The 20,656-nt window shown below is 41.6% G+C and overlaps 2 protein-coding genes across 6 annotated transcripts in view; one reads left to right on the forward strand and one right to left on the reverse strand.

Moving 5' to 3' along the window:
* Positions 1 to 6,917: 6,917 nt before the first annotated feature.
* On the reverse strand, positions 6,918 to 19,044 carry OIP5 (Opa interacting protein 5). The gene is made up of 5 exons (XM_072622744.1): positions 18,484 to 19,044; positions 15,452 to 15,518; positions 14,243 to 14,365; positions 11,312 to 11,393; positions 6,918 to 7,695 (listed from the first exon to the last, which is right to left on the reverse strand). Exons 1-5 carry the CDS (start codon positions 18,926 to 18,928, stop codon positions 7,597 to 7,599), a joined length of 816 nt encoding a protein of 271 aa, XP_072478845.1. The 5' UTR covers positions 18,929 to 19,044; the 3' UTR covers positions 6,918 to 7,596.
* A 116-nt stretch (positions 19,045 to 19,160) lies between these two features.
* NUSAP1 (nucleolar and spindle associated protein 1) overlaps positions 19,161 to 20,656 on the forward strand; it is a 31,200-nt gene continuing 29,704 nt past the window's right edge. For 3 of the 5 annotated variants that reach the window (XM_072622739.1, XM_072622741.1, XM_072622742.1), the window contains exon 1: positions 19,192 to 19,411. In XM_072622739.1, coding sequence (XP_072478840.1) covers positions 19,304 to 19,411 — 108 coding nt within the window. In that variant the 5' untranslated portion in view covers positions 19,192 to 19,303. Of the gene's footprint in view, positions 19,412 to 20,656 lie in introns of all 5 variants that reach the window. The other 2 variants (XM_072622738.1, XM_072622740.1) reach the window with 1 other exon arrangement.

Genomic DNA, 20,656 nt, shown 5'->3' on the forward strand with positions numbered 1-20,656 from the left:
TCCAGATGCATCTAGTGCATAGATGGGATCCAGATAAGCTTGTTACATTCAGGGGTGTAGGCATCCCCCTTTTGTGTAGGGTGAACTCTTACTGAATATCAAATGTGCAGTTACAATAAGCTAGGCACTATGTACAATAGGGTGAGGTCTTTGCCCTTGAGGAGTTTACATTCTCCTGGTGCTGCTGGTCAAGGCAAATGGCCTCCAGTTTGTTTAGAACGTGCTTGGCTGTTAGAACAATCTTGGCCTAAAGAGTCACTTGTCATAACCAAATGTTAAGGCATCGAAGATTTATACTAGCTATGCTATTAATGAATCTTTCCAGGCTGTGTGTGGGGCAGGAGGGAAAGAAGTGATGTAGAGGTAATTTTCTTCAGTGTTAGAAAAAGAAAACCACTTCACTCAGTAGGGTCTCCACAACATACCACCTTTGTGTTTTCGTGGTATCATAGCCATCACATAGTTGGCCAGGAAAAACCATAATAAATAAGGCTATATTTTTTTCTTTAATAGTGGCTCTTTTTTCTGCTACTATGTCATTCCTACCCTTAAGGGAGTACATCTGCATACCAGTCTCCCCTGTACCAGCGTGAAACAATCCTAACTTTTACCTTTTTATTTGCTATTTTGTACTTCCATTCAGAAGCATCATACGGATAGACGTGGAGAACTCCATTAAAACTGTCGTTTCCTTTTCCCAAATGTTGTCAAGTTTTCTGCCTTTCACTTGCAGTATTTTGATGAAAATAAATTGCATGTACCCTAGCTAAGCCCCATAATCTCTCTGAATCAAGAGGTTTTGTTTTGCATGAACATGGGTCTGATAGAGAGTCCTTAGGTAAAAATGCATGATGACCATACAATAATGGTGGCACACAGCCCACGATCCCAGTCCTGTAGAGCTAGCGTCCTGATTATGCATGACCGATGATGTCTAGTGTTGTGTAATTACAAGGAAACTCATATATGCATTTACATATAACAAAGCAATAGTAACTATTAAAGTAATAGCTTGAATTTACTGCTTGAAACCTCAGTTCTTGTTTCTCTTAAAAAAATGGTTTGCCTCCATCCATAAAGGGAGGTTAAAAAATAAACAGGGACAGCAGTGTGACACTCGGGCTGTTTGGAAGAGGGAGCAACAGAACTCACCTTTCATTTTAACTTCTTACCTGGTTTATATTAGTCCTCTGAGCATGTCTTTTAAAATAATCAAGCATGCGCTAAGAAGCATGTTGTGTCAATGAATGATTTCGTAGTTGCCTCAACGGTAGCAATCAGAAAGGTGCAGAGTTTTAGGAGTTGTAAGAGGGTGAGGCCCAACTGTACTATAGAAAGTAATCACTGGGTCTGTTAAACAAGGCAGAAGTGGCCTGAGTGGAAGCCCAGTAAAACTAGTACTTTGGAGGTGAATAAATCAATAAGCACAGTGCACATATTTCAGGTGTTCAGTAGCTTTTTTAATACAGTATTTTTAGGTAATTTTTGCCACTTAGGCAGCTGTACGGAATTGTACTGGTGTTGCCCAGCAATAATAATGGCTCCCTGCAGCAAAGGAGACTTCTACTTTGCAGGAATTGACCTGAAAATATTGTTAGATCTGTGATTTTGTTTCTCTTTATTTGTTATATTGATGTATTTTTGAATTTATGTGACTTGAAATAGATTTTTAGAGCCAGAGACACAAAATTATTTACCCTTATTGGTCTGATCAATCAGTCCAATTAAGCTCTGTAAAGAACTCTTGCCCCTCAAGGTGAATTTATCCTCATTTCATTAAGTAGATTTGCCATTAACTTGTTATTTAGGGAGAAAAAAATCATGCTCTTCTATTCATTGTAACTCTTCAGAATGTTGGGGCTTTTGGTGTAACCCCTGGAAACATACGTGATAATAGCAAATAAGAACCATCTACTACAAGCTAAAGAGGTGACAGTAAACTTGTCATTCTTCCCACAAAGGTTTTCCCTCTTAAATTGGCATAACCTCACTTTGGGGCTTGTCTATCTTGACATTGTTTGGAAAACTCCATCTTCCAAGTTAAAGGCCAAGTACCTTCACATGGTCCCGAATTGAACTGCTCACTTAGCAAGTTTATTCCCACACCTCTTTGCAGTTTTCCTCTTAGCCACTTATTGTAAAATCAAGTTGGAAAATTAAGTGTTTATTGATTTTGGCTTAAGAATATAGTAACCGTCAGCCTTCCTTAACCCATTCCTCTAAAAAGGCAGTAGTAATTACTGGTATATGCAACTCTTTATCTTAAAATTTATTAAGAAATTCTTAAACTTTCAGATTTATTCTCCAAAAGTGGAAGCTCACAAACAGAAGGCCTTCCTTCTAAATGAGATTTCCCTGGGAAACAAAGGCGTATGCATGCTGTGCCGTTGTTGAGATGTTGGATTTTCTTTTTTCCAGTGGTAGGAAGAAGATCCAAAATAAAAGAAACTAGAAACTGAAGCTGCTTTTAAATTGTTCAGCGTGTCCTGTGTAAAGTAAACAATTGGCATTAGATTAGGAAGACCCAATGCTGAAGAGCTCACTTCACATGCTCTGTATATTATGTTGGCTTTCTTTAGTGCAGGAAAGAGTGTTCACTTACTGTACGCACATGCAGCACTGTAATCTCTCTATTGCACAGTTATTACATTTTACGAGGTAATGTTGTTAGAATTTCTCATTGTTAAGAATTTCGTACCTGAAATCTTGGAAAAGGCAGCTTGCTGTTACATCTATGCATCTTTGGAGGTTTGAAGGAGAGCTTTTATTCTTTTGATGGTGTAAAGAGGAACTGTTTTTAAAAACCTAAGTTGGAAACTCTGCAACTATGTATAAAACTTTTGGGGTTTGTTTTTGGTTTTTAGCAATAAAGCAGCATGGGCTGAGAATGCACTGAAACTCGCCTCTGTGTTGTTTGTTACAGACTGGGTACCCTACAGTAGTTCTATAAGTGATTGTAAAAAAGTGAGTTGGGAGCTTTGGGAAATGGAGAAGTCAAAAGAAAGTTCCTAAGGAACAAGATGACTCAGAGAATGGAATATATTTACAAACAGACCTCATCCTTTCTCCTCTCACACATACCTCCGCTTTCCAGACTTCCCTTCCCCTTTATTGTTAAGGATTCCACCATTCTAGTCATCCAAGCTTACCCATCCTTGGCTGACTTGCTGCACCCTACGTATCCAATCTGTGGATGAAACTAGGTGGTACACAGTGGATAGGGAGCTCGGGGGCCTGGAATTGGGATAATGAATTCATATATGACCTTGGATGCTGGCTACGTGACCCTTGGCAAGTCTGCCTCATTTTCCTCATCTGTAAAAGATTAGGATAAAAGCACTTATCTCACAGAGTTGTTGGTTAGGATTAAATGAGTTAATATTTATAAAGCACTTATAGTGCCTAGCATGTAGTAAATGCTCTATAAATGCTTAATCCCTTCCTTTGTTGAATATGTTTGTCATTTCTAACTTCACAGTCTCTCTTCTGTATGTCTATATCTACTCAGAGGCACCAGACTGGTATCGGCCTTCCTCATCCTTGGACTAATGCAATAGCTTCTTGGTCGGGCCCCTTGCATGTCTCTCCCTGCTTCAGTCCATTACCACCAGCTCAGGTGCCAAAATAATTTTCCTAAGGTGCAGGTCTTACTCACCCCCTACCCAATCAACTCCAGTCGCTCCCTGTCACCACCGGGATCAAATACATCATGATATTTGACTTAAAGCCTTTCACAACCTCTCTACCTTTCTTCTTATACTTTACCCTCCAATCCACCTATTCTGACCATGACCTTGCCTGTCCAAGCTGAGAATGCTTTTTTCTCACCTCTGCCTCCTGGCTTCTGTCATGACTAAGCTCAAATCCCACCTTCCAAAGGAAGCTTTTCTTAGGCCCTTCCCTCCTGGTTGGTGCCTTCCCTCTGGGATTTCCTTCCATTTGCATTGTATGTACATTGTGTGTTGTATCACCCATTAGAATGTAAACTTGAAAGCAGGGACCATGTTTTTGCCCTTCTCTGCAACCCCAGAATTTGTCTGGCACATAGTAGGCACCTAAGAAACACTTGACTGACTTGACAATACCACCTGTATGAATAACTCACAGTGATGTAGTATTGTAAAGTTAATAAAGCACTTTTTTCACAACAGCCCAGTAAAGTAGATAGTAAAAGCCACTGTCTCCACTTTATGGCTAAAGGACCAGAGCCTAGAACCAGGTCTACTGATTTCAGGGCTAATGTTCTTTTCACAATGGCATACCACTTGGAACATAGAATATATTTTAATGAAACAGTAGTTGATAATGTCATCATAAAAATAAATGGGAACTTTTTTTTGTTGTTTTCAGTTTTCAACATTCACTTCCATAAGTTTTAAATTTTCTCCCCCTCCTCCCCCAAGACAGCATGCAATGTCATATGGGCTCTACACATCCATTCCTACCAAACACATTTTCACATTAGCCATGTTGCATTAGAAGAATCATAATGAATGGGAGAAACCATGAGAGAAACAAAACACAACAAAAGAGAAAATAGTCTGCTTCATTCATTCACTCCATAATTCTTTCTCTGGATGCAGATGGCATTTTGCATCAGAGTCCTGTGGAAATGTTTTAAGTCCTTGCATTACTGAGAAGGGCTTAAATCTATCAAAATCAGTCCTCATGCACTGTGGCTGTTACTGTGTACAATGTTACTGTGTACAATGTTCTGGTTCTGCCCCTCGCTCAACATCAGTTCATAAGTCTTGCCAGGTTTTTCTGAAGTCTGCCTGTTCATCAATTTCTTATAGCACAATAGTATTTCATTACGTTCATATACCACAACTTGTTCATTCACTCCCCAATTGATGTGCATCCCGTCGATTTCCAATTCTTGGCCACCACAAAAAGAACTATACATATTTTTGCACATGTGGGTCCTTTTCCCATTTTTATGATCTCTTTACAGCCCTAAATGGTATAGATCAAAGGGTATGCACATTTTTGTAATCCTTTGGGCATAGGGGAACATAATATATTGTAGGACATAAAAAGGCATTATGAACAAAATCCATTTGAATATACTCAGGGGGCAGCGGGAGGAATGGGTTAAGATTAGTGGGGGCAGTCTCATCTTTCATCACTTTTTTAGTGAAAGGAAGGTCAGGAATTTGGTCTTAAGGATGTGACAGTAGGAGAGATTCTCTACAGTGTGGGTTGGATGAAGTGGTCATCCAACTCTGATTAAAGATCTTTAGGGTGGGGGAGGGGAGAAGGGAGGAAACCCACTATCTCACAAGGCAGCCCATTTCACTCTAGGACTGAATTTTATCAGCTGCTTCTCTGCAAACCCATTCCTCTCAATTCTGCCCTGTGCCCAAGAACAAATCTAATCTCTTCCACAAGATAACTCATATCTCCAACCACAAGTCTTTTTTCAAGGCTACAGAACCCTCCTGAACAGAATTAGAACATTGTACAGTTACAGCAATATTGTAACAATGATCCAATTGTGAAAGACTTGACAATTCTCATTATTCAATGATCCACAATTCTAAAAGATTTATGATGGAAAATGCTATCTACCTTTGGAGAATGGATGATTGAAGTATTTGTTTCACTTTTTTTTTTTTTTTTTGGCAAGATGGTTAACGTGGAAATGTTTTCACTTCCTATGGATAGTGGTTATTTCTTGCCTTCTCAATGAGTGAAAGAACGTGTGGGAGAGAATTTGGGACTTAAAATAAAAATAACAATAAATGAAGATCAAAATATAATTTAAAAACTCAATGTGATCCTGCAGATGTGGAATGGACAGTGTAAAGTGGGACTACTATTTCCCCAGTCCTGCATACCATGTCTCTCATTGAAGGCAAACATCAGTTAGCTTTTGAGGTTATCATAGCGCATTGTTGACTCATGCTGAACTTGTAGTACTTAGTACCCTGCCAGAAAAATGCAGATGTTAACCTTAGTCTGGCACTGAAAGCCCTCCCCAATCTGCCTTCCATCTATTTTTTTCTAGCCTTATGACATGCTCCTCTCTTACAGAACTGTTTCGACCAAACTGACCCACTTGGCCATTCTCCACACTTACAATGCTTTCCCTTCTCTCTGCCTTTCTATAACATTCCGCTCAGGTGCCACTTCCGGTACGAAGCCTTCCCCAATACCATTCTCTTTTTCTTTTCTATCTTCTTCGTAGATGTTATATCTCCCAGTAATACCTAAGTTCCTTGAGGGCAGGGATGACATATTTGCATAGGTATGCTCAGCACCCGGCATAATGTCTTACACAAGTTATGCACTCAATGTTAGGTGAATTAAATTAAAACCCACACAGTCGTTTTCAGATTAACCATCCCCATCTTGCTTGTGAAGGCATTTATTTGAATACCAGTCTAAGACTTTCCATTTACTCTTATCAAATTTAATCTTACTACATTCAGTCAAATGTTATAATTTATCAAGATCTTTTTGTATCCTGACTCTGCCTTGCAACTGTTAGCCAGTCTTATCAATTTTAGCTTCTCTGAATTTTATTAATAAGTATGTCATCTCTGACCGTACCCAAAGCATTTTCATTGGCTTGGAATGTTCTCTCTCTTGGTTTCCCTGACTTCCTTCAAGTTCCAAGTAAAATCTCACCCTCTATAGGAAGCCTTTCCCTATCCCTCCTAATTCTAGCGCCTTTCCTCTGTGGAATATTTCCAGTTTATCCTGTATACACCTTGTCTGTACATTTGCATGTTATCTCCCATATTAGACTTGTAAGCACTTGGCAGCAAGAACGATTTGTGCCATCCTTTGCATCCCCAGAATTTGCACAATGCCTGGCACATATGAAGTATTTAATAAATGTTTACTGACTGACTAGCAAAAATATTAAACCAGAAATTTCTTTATGATAATAAATACACAGGACATCATAATTTTCACCAACTTCTTTTAATAAATTTTTAAAAATAAGTAGAGATTCATAGGTAAGAAAAATAAAAAACAAAAAGCTGCAAAAATACAGTGAGTGTATCGAGATTTCAGTAGTATTTATATGAACAATTGCTTTGTATAGGGTTAAAATTATATTAATATCCCATTTACTTTTCACTGATACTTCAAGCAAAAGACATATCTGGAGAACAATCATACATCTTAAGTTTGGGGCACATATAGCCCACTATAATTACAAATAACCTTTGAATTTATAGTCATTAAATATTATTTTATCTTTTTAAAAAAGGACTATACTGACATTGATAAGCTGAAAAAATTTTTCTTAACATAACTGAATTCTGAAGCACCGCAAAATGGTCATTGAAGAGAAGTTTCAATAAACTTACTTAGTAAGAAAATGTTCTTAAAGATGAATTACTTTATGAAATTTGAATCTTGTATATTCCTGGTTTTTCAAAGCTTTCTCCTTACCTTACTTTTCCAGTTGCAATTTATCAATAGATCTGGTTAATCAGAAGAGAAAGAATACTTGGGGGGGAGTCTGCCAGTCAGAAATTAACCAAAGTCAAGACAGGATACACAAGACATCATTCGATACTTCCTGAGATCACAGTGCCAAAAAACCCTACTCTCAAAGGTTTGTTTCTGATTCAAATGTTAATCTAGCTCTACATCCAGTGGTCCATGGATAACCCTCTTGAGATCCTCAATTATTGTTGTTAAGTTAGAGTCCATCATCAGAATCTTCTCTTTCAGCTAGGAAACAAACAGTAATCCAAAAATTCAGCATATATTAAGCTATCTGGTGACAAGACCGTCTTTACATTTAAGCTAGGTCACTGGCAATATTCTTTCAAGACTCAAATTGTATATTAAGTCCACTTCTGTTTTTGCTTTTTACTATAAAACTGAAACACCACTAGGAAACCAGCAAACACTCAAGAGCAAAAGGAAATTAAACAGAATACCCAGGTTATTATGAAATAATTTAGACCAGTAAAGAACAGAGGCAGCCATGTAATAACACAATCTTATTTTCATTATGTCCTTCCAAATGGATCTTTTCTCTACATCACTTCCTAAGTCTTAACCTATTTATTTTAAGATGCAATTCTGTCATTATTTATAGTGTAATAACATTCTATTCCACTGACATACTACAGTTTATTCAACCATTTCCCAATCACTGGACATTAGAATTTTTTCCCCATTAGTTTAGTAGGATTTAGTTACTACTATTTTTCAAAATCAACAAAGCCTTAATGTCTCACAAATACTAATATGTTTCATTGCTTAATATATTTATCAGAGGTAATAAAGAATTCAAATTAACTCTAACAGCCAACAGAATTTTTTTTAAAGTTTTAAAGAATCTCCAAACTTAGGCAAGATTTATTTACAGATATATATATATTTTAAGCCTGTATCATGCAGATAATCAGAGTCTTGGCTTATTAAGACTAGAGGGCTTAAAATTTATAAACTCATGGTTCTTCAGTTTCAAATATAAGAAGGAGATTTTTGCCAAGCATAGAAAGAAATAGGATATGCAATGGAGTTTTACTGGGCTGTTTGTTGAAGTAAAAATTTCTAGCCTTGTCAGATGGACCCAAATTTCAACAAAAGTTCCAATAAGTTTCTCCAAAGCCAAATATAAGGGATGGTGGGTTATCAGTGGAGACAAAGCCAAAAAATATTGGACCTTAGGAAGCCAGAGGCTCTTGAGTACTCAAAGACTGGGAGCTAAAGTACCCGATCCACATTCAGCTCCTCATTTTGGGCTATAGAGCAGGAAATAGGTTATGTATTCAGTCTAGTTTCTAACGACACAAACATCAGTCATCATCCGCCACTTGCAGAGCTCTCAGAACTATACGACTCCTTGCCAGTGGCAATAGGGGAAGGGCTTGTGCCCTGTGGGACTCCCATCTATCAGAAATGTGGAGTTACAAGGTACCAGAGGTACTAAGTAGGCAAATCTATACTTCTCAGAATTCAGAGACCACGACCTAAGTGTTAGCTCAGTTTGAAGGGTAATGTCTAGGTGTGCCTCATCCCCTGTTTAAAAAATCAAAGTTCAACCCAGAGAACCCAAACACCACCTACTTACTTATCTGGCCATAATTCCCTATTGCCTCCACACCTGACTCAATACAGCTGTGGAGACTAACCCCACTACCCTTCACTGATACTGTGCTCATCAGAGGGCCCCAGAGGGTACAGGTCTCTTTTTCCCCCATCAACTGGCTCTTCTCCCAAACTCTGAATGAGTAAAGGAAGCAAGGGTAAGAGTTTGCCAGTCAGAGTCACCGTCTGCCTGAGGTCCCCTCCCTATCCACTCAGCTCTCCTCCTCTTTCCATTGTGTCTTCTCCCCATCATTCACCTCCCCTACTTCTTGGATCTCTTCCTTTCTCTCTCTTTCCTTCTACTGCTATTCAGGGAAAGCTGGCTTCCCCTCTAACAGTTATCTTTTCCAAGACTGAGGGCTTATTCTTTCATGCTCCTCAATACCCTGGGCATACTTCTGGATTTTTCATGGCTCCTTTTATTTTTTTCATTTCATTTTTTTCAATTAGCCAAAATCTATTTCTCACAGCCACTTTCCCTCTGATACCATTCCACAGCAGCTGCTCCTTTGGTTCACTGCCTCCATTGGGACCACACAATTCAAATTCTTGGGGGCAGTCATGTTCTAGGCTCCATATTATTTCTCCTTCTTTCTCAAGAAAGAAGGCTCACTGGCTTCCTCTTCATCCCAATGGGGTCCTCATACTCAGGGGGGTTTTAGTAAACATGCTAGTGTCTCCTAAAATGCCATGGACTCCCTATTTTACTCCACATCCTCTGACCTACATCATTACTCCCTCTGCATCTCTGCCACCCACAGCAGTAGTCATATCTTAGATCTTACCATCTCTCTGTCTGCCCTAATCCTCTTCTTTATCGTCACTGTGAAGTCAATCCCTGCACTCCTCCCCTGTTCTACTAGCTCCTGCTACAGTTTTACTTACTACCTCCCCAACACATTCTTGGTTGATGATTTCAACTATATACCAATGACCACTTGATCACTAAATCTAATGACCTTTTCCCAGCCTCAATCTTCTTGACCTCTCTCCAGTTTTTTTCATGTTTATTTACCACATCTCTTTTTACTGGATATTCTTCTCCTACCTCGGCTTCTGTGATACTGCTCTCTCCTAGTTTTTCTATACATATGACTGCTTGATCTCAGTCTTCTTTGATGAATTATACATCCACTTCCTATCTATTGAGTCAGAGTGCCTTTCATAGCTGTCTGGAGCCCTGATCTCCTCCTGGTGATCTGCTCCCTTGAGTTCAAAGATCATCTCTGCAAATAACTCCCTATGTTATAAATCCAGCATTAATCACTCTCTAGTCCCACATCACTAACTGCTTACTAAAGAGCTCCACCTGGATTTCCCATCAGCATCTAAAACTCAACATGTTCAAAACAGAACTTTACTTTTTCCCTCTATATATCCCCTCCTCCAAATTCCCGTTTAAACTAAAGATATCACCATCCTCTTGGTCATCCTTTCAGTCATGTCTACTCCTCATCCTCCATAGCCAATCATCTGTCCAGTGTTTCTTCTACTGCCACAATATCTCTTGCATCCATCACTTTCTTTCTACTCATACAGTCAAAACACAAGCTCAGGCCTTTATCCCTTTTCATAAAATGGCAAAAATGGTATCCCTGCTAATAATCTCTCCCCTCTCCAATCCATCCATCACAAGACTGCCTAATTCATATTCCTAACACAAAGGTCTTGCCCCTGTTATTTTCTTGTTACAAAATATTCAATTTCTTCTAGGACAAAAGCAACCTCCTCATTCAAGAACTTGATATCTGCCCCCCTCAAAAAACAGACTTGCCCTAACTTTCCAAACATTTCATTGTACTCCCTGTCCCACCCCCAACCCCCCACCTAATCTATGTTCTGGCCAAGCTAGTTTGTTAGCACTTCCTTGAACTCAATATTCCAGCTACCATCTTTTTATTCCTTTAGACAGACTGTTCACTACGCATGAAATGAACTCCTTATCTTAGCTGCTAAGTCCCTAGCTTTCTTCAAGGCCAAGGGCCAGCACCATGTACTTGAAACCTGCCCTGAATCTTATATTTACTTGCATGTATAGATGCTGTATCCACTAGAAAGAACAAATAGTTGGATGATTGCTTTATTTTTGATTTTCTATCTCCAGCTCCCAGGGCAGTCCTAGAAACATAGTTGGCACTTAATGTTTTAAAAATTCAAATCTATCCACTTCAATCTATTTCTGTTAGTGCAAATGATCAAGAGGATTATATTTAAATGAGAAATATAAAATAAAATGAAAGTTTACCTTTGAAATTTGAGCATTTAGATCCTTAATAGGAAATTCTGTCTCTGATGCATTTACCATAGATTTTGTTTTTAAAAAGTAGCTGTAAGAACACAGAGAAGTCATCAGTATTAGTTTCCTTCACTTAACAGAGTATATTCCAACAACACTACCTACAAAACCAATTTCTATGGAGCAAATCCTACATTATTACTGACCTTCCCCATAAATAAGAGAACAGAGGAGGGGTGAAGAGACTGGAGGTCACAGTGAGGATAAAGAGAAATTTCTGTTACACAACTGATAATGGAATAGTGAAACCCCTTGGGAAATAAAGTGTGGCAGTAATGGAAAGACAATCAGGTATGGGTAATCCACAGGATCTTCTGAAGGAAAGAACCCAAGCCCAGTGAGTGGCACTAGGCAAGTGATCACTGTTATTCCTTACTACCGGCTCCCAGGATGCTACACCTCCCCTGGCCCCCCAATCTCTGATCTTAACAATTTTCCCTCAATGGTCCTAAAGTATGCAGTGTCTACTAACACACCAAGTAAGTGAAGACTGAGTTGGGGAGAAGGTGTCCCTGTTACCAATCTCTGCAGTGGTTAGAGGGAAGGTGTATTTCTGCATCTCTGAAAGCTATTTCCCACAGAAGCCCTGCTACACATGGTGGTTAGATTGTATAGTACAGTAAGTACAGTACCATAATATATTAGGCTTAAATAGGCCGTGGTGGAAACCTGTTCACTATAACAGTATATGGAAAAATGCCTTTGCAGTTTCAAACAGGTCACTAAAATAAGAACTTTCTTAAACAAAAAGTAGAAAGTATCTTTGCTTCAGTGAGCAGCAGAGTGTTGTAGACAAAGAACTGGTCTCTAGAAGCAGCCTGGGCTCGACTGGGAGCTGACACAAACTTGCTCTTTGACCTCAACAACTCATTTAACCTCCCTGAGACTCAGTTACTCCAAATGTAAAGGATTATAATGTTTGTAATATATATTCTACTACAGATTTTTTGAGAGGAAGATGTTTATAAACCTTAAGTGTACCATAAAAATGCAGGTTCAGAGAACTACCAGATTTAAAACTAAAGTCTTAGAACATTTTGAATAACCTTTTCATTTCACTACAAACCTGCCTAATTCTAGTTTTTCACTTCAGCTTTTGCTTGTCTCTAAAAATTATAAGTGGCTAATCATAAATTGTAACTGAAGCAATATATTAATGACAATATGCCTACTAAATCAGTGGTTTTATGAGAAATTCTAATTAATTTGAAATGCTTCTAATGAAGAAATGTAACATAAAATATTACACAGGGAAATATGAAACAGGAGTAACAGAAAATGATTATTACTGCTTAAGACGTACTCTGCAGCCAACCCCAGCCCTACTCAGTCAGGGCACTAAATGAAAGTGAGCCCTAAGGCATGGTCATAAACTGACCGGATGGCAGTCAGTCGAATCCTTTACATAAGGGCTGGTAACAATGTGAGAGTGCACTCTCATTTGGTCGCTTTTTTATGATGGTTGTGCAGTGAACAGGACTGGTTTTCATTTTTCCCCTTCATGTTGCAACTGCCCACATTTTCTTTTTGTTTTGGACAGGGTCTCTCCATCTCACTCAGACTGGGACGCAAGTTTTGACCTGCTCTGTTTCTGACAAGCATTGGTTCACCCCTCCTTAGGCAGGCTGTTGGCCTCCTGCTCCTGGAGGCTCATTGTATTAATGGTGGGCTTAAACACCCAATCATTGTTAGCCCTCCTATAGAGGACTAGATTCAGAACTCCAGAGGTCAGGCACTCCCAGAAGCAGATATTACAGGCATGCTCCATCACACCCTGCCTACTTTCTGCATTTTGACAGCTTCTACCATGACCTGTGGAAATGCTCAGTTCTATAAAAATCAATCACATTACTGGCATTGCACATATTCTATGAGGGGTAAGATGGTACAGTTAGTAAAACAGTTCTGGACTTGGAATCAAGAGATATGGATTTAAATCCTGCTTCAGACTCTAACTTTGTGACTGGGGCAAACTGTCTCTTTCCTCATCTGTAAATCACAACAATAACACTTGTACCACCTACCTCAAAAAAGTGAGAAAAGTGCTTTCTAAACTTTAAAATACTGACGTGTCATGTAAACTTCAGTCATTTCTTATTTTACTAAGAAAAAAGTCAGTTCTAATACTATTAGACCATACTTAAAGATGATTTTCTTTTTTTTAGACCGGAGATGGCGTTTTAGAGGCCCATCTGACCCAGCCCCATCAGTTTATAAATACAGTAAATGGAGAGGCCCACAGAAATGACCATACAGAAAAGGCCATATACCCCTACTGTTAGAGGAGGGGCCAGGACGACAGAGTTTTCCTGACTCTCAATCCAACACTCTTTAAATGCTCCATTTAATTCTGAATAGAAATTTCATAATGGCAGAAACTAGAAACTGATAATCAAGTATCCAAATTGTAACACCACCAGATTTTATTACCTTGAGATCCTTGATGCAAAGAAACTATAGAAATCTTATGTGTTTTTTTACTGGATACAAAATGGACTGGGCAAAATAAAGCTAGATTTCTCCCCAGTCAATACTTTAGAACCTAGCCAATATGCTGAAATAGGAGTTAATTATATGGAAAAAAACGAAATGGTTTCTTTAATAATAATGATGCCTGGCATTTAGGTCATACTTTAAAGTTCACACATGTTATTTCTTTGCACTATTTAAAACAAGAGATCTCTTCTGAGGATATCTGTCAAGGAACATGTTTAGAAATTCTTCTGACTGTTTAAATGCCCCAAGATTTCCCAAGTACTATTCAGCATACTAACAATCATAGGCCCAGTTCGGAATTTGGTTCTTTAACATAATCCCTACAATGAAGCTCCCGATCCCTGGAACATTCTCATTTATTTAATCAAATTAAAGTCTACTTACCACACAACGCTATTCTTAAAGAGGCAGAAGAGACCCTTTAAGTCAGAAAGGGTTGCGTCTGTAGAGTAAAGTCTGAAGCCTACAGAAAGCCCACAGGAACTGCAGAATAAAGGGTTGTAGGTGCTGGAAAGCAACCAGAAAGGTGATTACAAAACTAACCCAAAAGTCAGCCTCGGGAAGCTGCCCACTTTCCATCCCCCTTCCCCCATTAACTTCTAAAACCATAATCAAATCACCTTTGTCACTGCTCCTGGAAAGAGTGTGTCAATCAACTCCCCTGCTCACCATCCTTATAATTTTCCACAAAGACACAAAGACAAAAATCAAACAGTTGATCTGCTCAAGTTTAGAATCCTGCACCCAGTTGGTGACAGGTGGTCAGCTGTCCAGCCTCTTGGCTTGAAGATTTCCAAGAAAGGGAAAATCACCAGGTTCTGAGGCCAATGTGGCCAGCTTCAATTGTGGAGAAATTGTTTCTTATATCTTACTCAAAATCTGCCCCTCTGCAATTCCTACCTACTGTTTCTTCTTCTGCAGCAAAAATCAAATCCTCCTCGCTCACAACAGCCTACAAGCCCCTAATAACTGCCTTCGTGAAACCCTAAGTCTTTGGATTTTTAGACTAACACTCCATGGCATAGTCTCCGTCCTTATCACCTTCCTCTAGCCATACTCCAGCTTATTTAATGTCCTTCCTAAAAGGGTAAGGACTAGACACAGCCCCTCAAAGATAGTCTGAACATCTGTGTTCTAGATATGAGGCTTCTCTTAAGGCAACAAAAAAATGTTGTCTAGCCATAATTCCTCTGAGTTGTTTCTCAACTGTAAAACTTTACATTTACCTCTGTTACATTTCATCTTATTCATTCTGACCCATCGGTCTAACATGACGAATCCTGAAGCTGTCATGCAACGCATTAGTAACTGCTCCAAGATTCACAGCATCGACAAATTTGACTACTAGTTACAGGTAAGTTAGTTGCTGAATTGCAGGAAGTATCCCTTACCAGGGAGATACTCACAGGCAAAATTAAAAAAAAAAAAAAAGGAAGGAGGAAGGAACAGAAAAGGAGTGTAAAATAGTAGAAAAGTCATATAAAATGTAAAAAATGGGAGAAAATAAACGTTTATTCTAGTACTTTTAAATAACTCTCATTATAATTTTATCAAATCAGAAATCAGAGACCCATTTCACACAACTGTACCCACCTGCCCAGGAGAGCACCTTCAATGCCAACCAGTAAGGACTTATCCAAAACGACATTGTGTGTGATTCCTAGGGAGAAAAACGCTAATAAGAATCTCACTCTCTTCTAGTGTTAATTAGATTTCTCCCCCTAATATCTTCCAGCCTGGCTCATTCCTCCTTCACGTCTCTCCTCTTTCTCAAACAAAACAATTACAAAGATCCTACTCAATGCAGTAAGGTATGTTAGGCGTGGAAAAACAAAGGCCCCCTCCCCCCAAAAAAGTCTCTATCCTCAAAGGGGATGCATTTTAATAAGAAATACAACATGTACACACAGATAAATTAAATACAAGATGATTTGAAAAGGGAAAGAACACTAATTGTGATTTTCAAGGAAAGATTCAGAGAAGATGGGCCCTAGACTAAACTTGGAAGTTAAAGGATCTGGGCAGACCAGTCTAAGGACTGAATATATTCCAGGTATAAGGAAACTCACATATGAAGGTGCAGAAATAGAAAATTAAATATTTGGGGAATCTTCATTGTGGTTGGAATGTAAAGAAATAAGTCCTGGAAAGGAAGGTTGGACACAGATGGTAGAAAGGGAAATGAAAAGGTTGAGGATTTTGTATCTTACCCTAGGGACAACATAGAGCCAACAAAAGTTTCACATGCTGAAGGTGGAGAGTCTAGAAGGAAATTACTAGAAAATTTCTGTAATAGGCGTGCATGGAAAAAGACTTGAACTAAGATGCTGACTGTAGGAAAAATGGCAAAGGAGTTGTAGAATGACTTGGCTCATTGGATGTGGGAGGCAGGAGCAGTGAGACAGAAGCAGAGACAAAGAGCATCAAGAACAAATCCCAGGTTAGTTATACTTTACAATCCTGTTACAATCCTAGGGCAAATCTCAAAGTAAATGGGAAAATTTCAAAGAAAGTACTGGAGAAGAGTGGGGAGTCATCAGTTCCATTTTGAACATATTAGATTTGAGATACCAGGTGACATGTAGGTGATGTCCAGCAGGCAACTAGTTATGCTCTGCATGCCTATAACTCCAAAGAACAGGGGTAGATATGGACATGTGGGAGTTCTGTATGTACAGATGATAATTAAACAAATGGAAAGTGATCATCAAAGAACAGAGGTAAGAGAACAAGGCAGAAGACGGAACCTTGGAGGATACCCACATGTAGTAGCCTAGGGATGGGTGGAGCAAAGGAGAGTGAGAAGCAGTCAGACAGGTTAAAGAAAAGCAGGAGAGAGAAGTACTCTAGAATTCAGCAGAGAGGAATGTATGTGAGTATGTGTGTGTGTGTATGTATGTGTGTATATGTGAGAGTGTGCGTGTATGTGAGAGTGTATGTATGTGTATATATGTTAATGTGTGTGTGAGTGTGTGTATATGTGAGTGTGTGTATGTGTATATAGGTGAGTATGTGTGTATATGAGTGTGTATGTGTATATATGTGAGAATGTGTGTGCATGTGAGTGTGTATGTGTATACATGTGAGTGTGTGTATGTGTGTGAGTGTGTGAGTGTGTGTATGTGTATATGTGGGAGTGTGTGTATGTGTATATATGAGTGTGTGTATGTGTGTGTATATGAGTGTGTATGTGTATATACGTGAATGTGTGTGTATGTGTGTGTATATGAGAGTGTGTATGTGTATATATGTGAATGTGTGTGTATATGTGAGTGTGTGTATGTGTGAGTGTGTGTATATGAGAGTATGTGAGTGTGTGTGTGTGTGTGTGTGTGTGTGTGTGTGTTTCACACCACTGGATCTGAATGTCAGATTCTGAAAGCATCCTAGACTTAACTTTTGCTTTTTTTGTATTATCCATTGCTTAGCACAGTGCCTAACACATAACAGGTATTTAATAAATACTTGATTGATTGCCTAATTCCTTTCCCCACTTATTAGCATGGGTGAGGGTTGAGGTCCACAACCCAGAGAGCTCCTGAAGGACAGCATGTAAGTGGCTATGGACAGAGCTGGAAAGAAATTGAAACCTTTCCTTTTACAACTGAGGAAACTGAAGCCCCCAAAGTGACTTGTCCAAGGTCACCTAAGCAGAAAGTGATAGAGGTAGAGAATATGAAAGAGGAGCCTCAGACTGATCTGGCATTCCTTCTACTGTGCCAAGGGCAGGATTGCCTCAATGCAAGTTAATTTTCCACCTGGGGTTTCCAGAGATTGTAATACTTCTGAGGCTTAAGTTGGCAAACTTAATCAGCACTGATTTCACAGGGCTGTTAAAAGAGCAAGTGTGAATAACAAATATAATATATATTAACACATGAGAATATAATAACATACAATGTAACAACATAATATAAACAAAGTAACAAATATAAGAATGACAAATAATAACATGTAAACTGCCGTGCAAAACTTAAAGTCTCTATAAATGCTAATTGTTTCTTAAAAATTGAACCCACGATATCTAGCGGGTCCCAGACTCAGAGTTCACACGCCTATGACTTCCCGGACCAAAACCCCTTCCCTGGCCACGTCTTTAATTCATTAAAGACTTCTTAAGCGTGCTGTGTGTCAGGCGCTGCAGTCTCCCTCGGTAGCCGCGGTCACAGCGCAAAGCCGGCTCCCGGGGGTGGCTGCTTCCTCCCTCCCTCCCTCCCTCATCCCTTCATCCACCCCTTCCTTCCCTCACTCATCCATCCATCCCTTCCTCCCCTCACTCATCCATCCATCCATCCCTCCCTTCCCTCCCTCACTCATCCCTTCATCCATCCATCCACCCCTTCTTCCCCTCACTCATCCATCCATCCATCCATCCATCCCTTCCCTCCCTCACTCATCCATCCATCCATCCCTTCCTCCCCTCACTCATCCATCCATCCATCCATCCCTCCCTTCCCTCCCTCACTCATCCCTTCATCCATCCATCCAGCCCTTCTTCCCCTCACTCATCCATCCATCCATCCATCCATCCCTCCCTTCCCTCCCTCACTCATCCCCTCATCCATCCCTCCCTCCCTCCCTCCCTCCCCCCGCTCATTCACGGCGGGGGGCCGCGCCGCACTCACGGCTGAAGATCAGACTGCCCAGCAGGCGCGTCTCCTCCCCGCACAGATGCACCGAGTCCCCGAGCACGGAGAAGCAGTCCAGGCAGTGGAACACCACGAAGTTGTCCGAAGGCCCCGCCTCCTCGGGCTCGGGCAGGGCCGAGGGCCCCGGCGCCGCCTCGTCTCCGCGCAGCCCGTGGGGTCCCAGCCGGCAGGACCGCTTCGCCGCCTGCGTGTCCCACTCCATGGAGACGGAGGAGACGTCCTCGCCGGCCGACGGCTCCTCGGGCCGCAGGCTGTCCGGGGCGGCCTGCGCCTCCAGCTCCTGGAACAGCTGAACGAGCGGCTTCGAGGCGGCCTTCCGGCCCGACCTCCGCGGAACCGCCGGCGCCTCCTCCTCTTCTTCCTCCTCCTCCTCCGCCTTGGCGCCGGCGCCCGGACCGCGCTTCCGACGCGAAGTCCTCATGGCTGGCCCCGAGGCGAGCGAGGCCGGCAGCCCAGACTCTGCCGCCGCAGGCCCAGAGCCGCAGCCGGGAGGGAGGTCCGCGAGGCGAACGCGCGGAGGAAGGCTCACCGGCCTGAAGAAACAAACCCGCCCCAAGGTGGACCAATCATGCCGGAGGGGGGAGGGGACGGAATCGAGATCGGCTTGCTATTGGCCCAAGGCATAGGCCCCGCCTCCATAGCCAGATTCAACCAATGAGAAGGAGGCATCCCTCAATTTAAACCGTCTGGCCGAAGTTAGCCAATAACGTTTCCGGGGGCGGCGCGGGAGTTTTGAACTGCCGCGGTCCCGGCTGTTAGACTTCGGGGATCCGCGTAGCTGGAGGGGCGCGTCCCGATGGGAGAGAGCGGCATGGCCTTCCCTTTGGCCTCGGAGCTGGACTCCTTCAAGTACTGCGAGCTGCAGAGCCTGGCCAAGAGCTTTGGCCTCCGGGCCAACCTCCGGGTACGAGGGGCTCCGCCGGGAGCGGGGGAGGGCCCGGGGGCGGACAAAGGCGGGGCGGCCGCCTGCAGCCAGGTGGGCCGGAGAGAGCCGACGGGGGAATATTGGTCGTATTGATAATACAGCTTTCGTATTCCTTGAGCCCACCGGGTGCCGGCAGCCGTGCTGAACGCAGGAAATCGGGGCTTGTTGATTGGCCAGACTTTAGAAGAAAAATGGTAAAAATGCCCGTTAAAAGTTGGGCCTACGTACTTCTCTTGTTTGGAGAGCCGGTTGTTAAACATTTTCCCTCCTGCTTTCCACGCTGCATTCCAGCCCCTCCGCAGCAACCTGAGTAAGGAGGTATTCGTGTTTTTGTCTCCGTGTCTACGTGAGCTCTTTTGAACTTAGTAGCCCCCGAGCCTGGCATACAGTGGGTACTTAATAAATGTTTATCGAAATGCCCGCCGGGATTGTGGCTCCGTCTGTAGGTAGGGTTTTCCAGCCTCCCTTTCCCGTCTGGCCAGGGAGATCCTACCCGGGCATCCTAGATTTAGGCTGGGAGGGGCCGTGGAGGTTGGTTACCTAGTCCTAGCCCCATACCTTTGTTTCTTGGAGGGGAGAACAGAGGTCCTGAGAGGAAGCCACTGTGCAAGGCCGCACAAGGTAGCTAAGGTGGAATTTGAACTCATATCCATCCATCCTACAGTGCTGCCTCCCAGTCTTGGGAGCACTTGAGGGCCTCTAGCTTTGCCCAGAAAAAGGAGCCTGGGCCAGAAGACCTTTTGGGCAGAGGCTGACTTAGTGGTGATTACCCTCTGAGTGCACCTGAAGCTCCGATAGATCATATTGGTAATGGCAGGCACACACTTCGGGCTTTAACGTTTGCTTTCCTTGTATTATCTCCTTAGAACGTCACAACAATCCTGTAATGTGTGTGTGTGGTTATAATCTCTAACTAATGTGGAGACCGAAGTAGGTGCTGGCCATTGATAGGTGCTATTATTATCAACACTTGACAAATATTATCCAAGTCTGTCCTTATAACAGCCCTAGGAGATAGATGCTTAATTATTATCCCCATTTGACAGATGAGGAAAGTGAGACTGGGAGTGCTTGTCCAGGGTCTCACAGCTTGTTACGGGTCTGAGGCAGAATTTGGCCTCAGGTCTTCAGGCCCAGCACTGCAGTATCACCCATTTTTGTTTATCCTTCCTTCTTAACGGAGGACTGCGGCATCAGGAAGGTGATGCCATGACTTGCAAGTGA

The sequence above is a fragment of the Notamacropus eugenii genome, chromosome 7, assembly GCF_028372415.1.
Source record: "Notamacropus eugenii isolate mMacEug1 chromosome 7, mMacEug1.pri_v2, whole genome shotgun sequence".
Lineage (NCBI taxonomy): Eukaryota > Metazoa > Chordata > Mammalia > Diprotodontia > Macropodidae > Notamacropus > Notamacropus eugenii.